Raw genomic sequence first — 4,519 nt, forward strand, 5'->3', positions numbered from 1 at the left:
GCGGGTGCGGGCTCCCCCGCGGCGGCTGCAGGGACTCCCAGGCTGAGCCCCTTCCCTTCCCGGGGGACGGCTTCCGGCCTCGCAACTCCGCCGCGCCGCGTCCGTTATCTTCGGGGGCGCGTGGGGCAAAGCCCCGCACCAGCCTGCTCTCCCGGAGCCCCGAGGGGCTGTGGCGCACGCCAGCCCTCCTGGTGGCCCCCGCGCCCTGGCGCCACTCCGCGGGGCGTCCCCGGAGCTCCCCAGCGGCCGCGGGGAGGGCCCGGCGGAGGGGCTCACACCAGGCCGGGCATCTGCGCCCGCAGGAAGGGCACGGAGGCGGCCGCGGGGAAGGCGGCCAGGGGGTAGGCCAGCGCCCCGGAGAAGCCGAGCAGCGGCGGGGGCGGCGCGGGCGCGGCGGGCGCCAGCGGGAAGGGCAGCGCGGCGGGCGCCCCGGAGGCGGCGGCGGGCGGGCTCTCGTGGTAGAGCACGGGCACGCGCACCAGCCGCTGCGCGCCTGGCGGGGACAGGCTGGCCGCCTCCAGCTCGGCCGCCAGCTGCCGCTTCCACTTGTTGCGGCGGTTCTGGAACCAGATCTTGACCTGCGTCTCGGTGAGCTGCAGGGAGGCGGCCAGGCCGGCGCGCTCGGCGCTGCTCAGGTAGCGCTTCAGGTCGAAGGTGGACTCGAGCTGGAAGACCTGGCTGCGCGAGAAGACCGTGCGCGTCTTCTTCTTCCGGCCGCCGGCCGCCGCCGCGCGCGCGTCCCCCGCCGCCGGGGCCTCCGCCAGCTCCGCCGCCTCCTCCGCGCCGGCCGCCGGGCCCCGCGCCGCCAGCTCCGCCGCCTCGCGCTGCACGGCGCCCGGCCCGGGGCCCCGCTGCCAGGCGCCCTCAGCGCGGCCCAGCTCCTCGCCTGTCTCGGGTGAGTCCCGGTCGCTGGCTGCAGGGAAGACAGGGAAACACGGCGGCTGCGCGGGCTGCTCCCCGGACCCCGTCCCTGGAGCCTCTGCCCCCCCCCACACACACACACACCCGCCTACCCCCGCGCCGCGCGGTCACCGCCGCTACTCGCTGGGAACCCTCCCGCACCGGCGACCACGCGGCGGGCACTTCTCGCGGGGATGGAGGCGGGGACAGGAGGGGGCCCCGCAGACCAGAAACTACCAGCACTCACGCCAGACAGAGAACCCGCCAACGTGCGCACGGAGGCCGGCTCCCGGCAGCCAGCGAAACGCATGGCGCACAGACCCACAGGCCGCCCCCAGGAGGACAGTGTCCTTCAGAGAAATGTGCGGGGGCCCGGGGGCAGCAAGACACCGCCTGGCCGCAGCCGCAGCCCCAGAAACGAGGACCTGCTGGGCCCCGGCGCTCTCGCAGGAGCGGGTGCAAATCCCGCGTGCACAGAAGCATTCCTGCGGAAGGCAGGCCTCCATTCCAACCATCCCCCAGGAAACTCCGGTGCTCAGGCGACACCGGGGTGCCCACACACCCCTTCTCCCGGCTCCTGACCCAGATTCCCCAGTATGCTCCCCGAAACCCAGTCTCCCCGGAGGACACACTCAGGGCCTGCAGCACATGCGGCCGCCACCGAGCACCAGGGCAGCGGCGCAGCCTGGCTTTCCGCACAGGAGTCTGAGGGGCCCCTGACTCCCCAAGGGGAGGAGGCCCGGCTGGCAGAGGACGGAGCCTCCAGCTGAGGGCCCGTGGTGGCCTGGGCTGTATTGCCGGGTGCCATGGGGGGGGTGCTGATTTGCGGGTGCCCCTACCCTATCCTGGTGGCTACACCTCTTGGTGCCCCGGAGTGTTCAAGTTCCCGGAGCCTCTGTCTGCCCACAACACCCACACCCCCAGACTCACGGAGGCTGGTGCGTGGCTCAGGGTGCCGAGCGGGACCGGCTCTGACGCAGACTGAGGCCCTAACCCGCATGGTGTGAAAGGAGCTGAGGAAGTGGGGGCGGGGGGGAGAGGGGGGGTCTCACCTTCTGAGACCCTCTTCAGAGTCACCCCTAGAAGGGCCCTAAACTGGGTCACTCGATTTTAGGAAACTGAGATCCGCTCACATTAGTAACGGCTCAGGACCTGCCCCCTCCCCGCCTCGCACACCAGAGAGGGGGTTCCCAAGAGGGAGCAGCGCACAAGCATGCCCCAGGGCTGAACGGACCTCAGATCAAGAGCTGGCCACGGTGTGTGTGTGTGTGTGTGTGTTGGGGGGCTGACAAAACGTGGGGCCTGGTTGGAATGGCTTCCAGGGCCCAGCCCCATCTCCCCGAGAAGGCCAGGTCCCCCAGGGAAGCAGCGGCCCGCTGAGGGAAGCAGAACCTTGGGGAAGGGGGCAGAACTCAGGGTTCGGAATGAGTGGGTGCTGAGGCGGAGAACCCCCAGTCCCAGCCCTCAGCAGGGAACAAAGACAGGAGAGGGGGAGGAGCAGGAGGGGGGTGGGGGCCTCCGTACAGGCGCCCCTCTCGCCCTGCAGACCACAGTCCTCGGGTCTGGAGGCGCGGGAGGGAGGCCGGGCCCCTGCGCGGGGCCTGGTCCGCAGCTCTCGCAGGAGACGGGACTTTGGGGCACAGACACTGTGGAAGCCGCTCCCCTCGGGGTCCGGCCCCCCCCAACAGTGGCTCCCTCTGCTCAACGCCTGTTTCCCGCATCTGACTCTCCTTTGTCCTCCTCTCCTCCTCCTCCTCCTCCTCCTCCTCCTCCTCCTCCTCCTCCTCCTCGCTGTACCCTTTCCCTTCCTCCCTCGCTCGGGTTCTTTCTGCACCTCCTTCTCCGCTTTGCTCCTCCGGCGCCCACCTTTCTCCGTCCCTCTCTGCTTCCTGTCTCCGCAGGTCTCCTCTCTCCCCTCGTCAGGTTTCACGTCTCTTTTCTCTCTTCAACTGTCACCGCCTCGCCCAGGCCCTCTCCGCGCTCTCCAGCCTCCCCAGGACCTGCAGGGTCTGGCGATGGTGAAACCCCGACCCTGTGAAACCTTCTCCCCGCGGGCACGCTGTTCCGGAGAGCAGGCCTCCAAACGCGCCTCCAGGGTCTCTGCTGCGGCCGACACGACCCAGACTCCGCCACACGCGAGAGGAGGGTGACCCCAAAAAGTCCCCGAGCAAATGCGCGGGGAAGAAGCCGGACCCCACCGCCTGGCCCGCCCCGCCACGCGCCCTCACTCACTGTCCGGACTCAGGCCGCCTCCGTAGCCGCTGTGCGCCCGCGGGTACCAGCGCGTCGTGCCGCCGCAGCCCAGAGCGTAGGGCGGCCCGGGACCGGGGGGCGGCCGGGGACCGAGGCCCAGCGCGCCGGGCCCCAGCAGAGCCCGCGCCCGCGCCTCCCCGCCCGGCCCGGAGCCCGCGCGCAGCTGCCGCCGCCGCTGGAGTCGCCGCCGCCTCGCCCGCTCCGCGTCCTCGTCCTCCGGGTCTTCGTCCTCGTCCTCCTCGTCCTCGCGGCCGCCGCCGCCCTGGGCCGCGCGCCCCGCGCCCTTGGCCTCGGCCGCCAGCAGGTTCTCGATGAGAAAGGAGGAGGCGCGGGCCGGCGTGGCGCGCCCGGGCTCCGTCAGCTCGTCCGGCATCTCCGCTGCGGGCCCGTCGGGCTCGGCAGGGCTCCTCGGGGTCCCGAGCGCCCGGGGCGCGGCCAGTCCCGGCACCCACGGGGGCCTGGGGCGCGCGGCTCCGGGTGCACGCGCCGGTCGACCCTGGAGCCGCCGCTCGGAGCGCCGGCGTCGGGCCCGGCGGTCAGGCGGCCTCCGCGCAGGGTCGGGCCAGGCCGGGAGCGGGTGCGCGCCGACAGCCGGCCGGACAGCGCCTCGCTCTCCTCTCACGTCGCCGCTCTGGTCGCCGCCGAGGCCGGCCCCGCTGGGGGCGGGGAGGGGAGGGGAGGGGCCGGCGGGGGCGGGGCGGGCGGGCGGGCCGCCAGCTCAACCCACGGACCGCGCGGCGGGCCCAGCGCGGCCACGGCCCGGAGAGGCCACGGGATCCGGACTCGCAGGCCGTCGCGCGGCCGGGGACCCAGGCGGGGGTCGCGGCGGGTCCGGCCCCTCGTGATCCATTCCTGGGGTCCGCGCCAGCGCTCCGAGGGGGCGGGGTGGGGGGGGGGAAGCTGGGCCTCGGCCGGCGACCGCCCATTGGCTGCGGGACCCCATAAGAAACAGGCTGGCCAATCACCGTCCTGCGAGGGCCGTCATTCCCTCGCTGGGGAGAGTGTTGGACCCGGCGTGAGTGACTGTGCGCGCGCGCGTGGCCTGTGCGTGTGTGCACGGGTGCATGTGCGTGTGTGAATGCATGTGCGTGTGTCTGGGGGGCGCGAAGATCCCGGGGCGTCCAAGAAATCGCAAGGGGCTGGCCACAGTCATTTTTTTAAGACCCCGGGTGTCAGGGCAAATTTATGGCATTTTTTCTTTTTATTTTTTAAATATGTATGTTTCTTTATTTCAGAGAGGAAGGGAGAGGAAGATGGAAACATCCATGATGAGAGAGAGTCATGGATCGGCTGCCTCCTGCACGCCCCCCGCTGGGGATGGAGCCCGCAACCTGGGCACGTGCCCTGAGCAGGAATCCAACCGGCG

General features: G+C 71.9%; 1 protein-coding gene across 1 annotated transcript; it reads right to left on the minus strand.

Moving 5' to 3' along the window:
• Positions 1–272: 272 nt before the first annotated feature.
• Positions 273–3,526, minus strand: HMX1 (H6 family homeobox 1; the record flags this gene model as incomplete). Its single annotated transcript, XM_079779132.1, has 2 exons — positions 273–913; positions 3,133–3,526. 2 exons carry the CDS (start codon positions 3,524–3,526, stop codon positions 273–275), a joined length of 1,035 nt encoding a protein of 344 aa, XP_079635258.1.
• Between the last annotated feature and the right edge of the window lie 993 nt (positions 3,527–4,519).

The sequence above is a fragment of the Cnephaeus nilssonii genome, assembly GCF_951640355.1.
Source record: "Cnephaeus nilssonii genome assembly, chromosome: 1".
Classification (NCBI taxonomy): Eukaryota; Metazoa; Chordata; class Mammalia; order Chiroptera; family Vespertilionidae; genus Cnephaeus; species Cnephaeus nilssonii.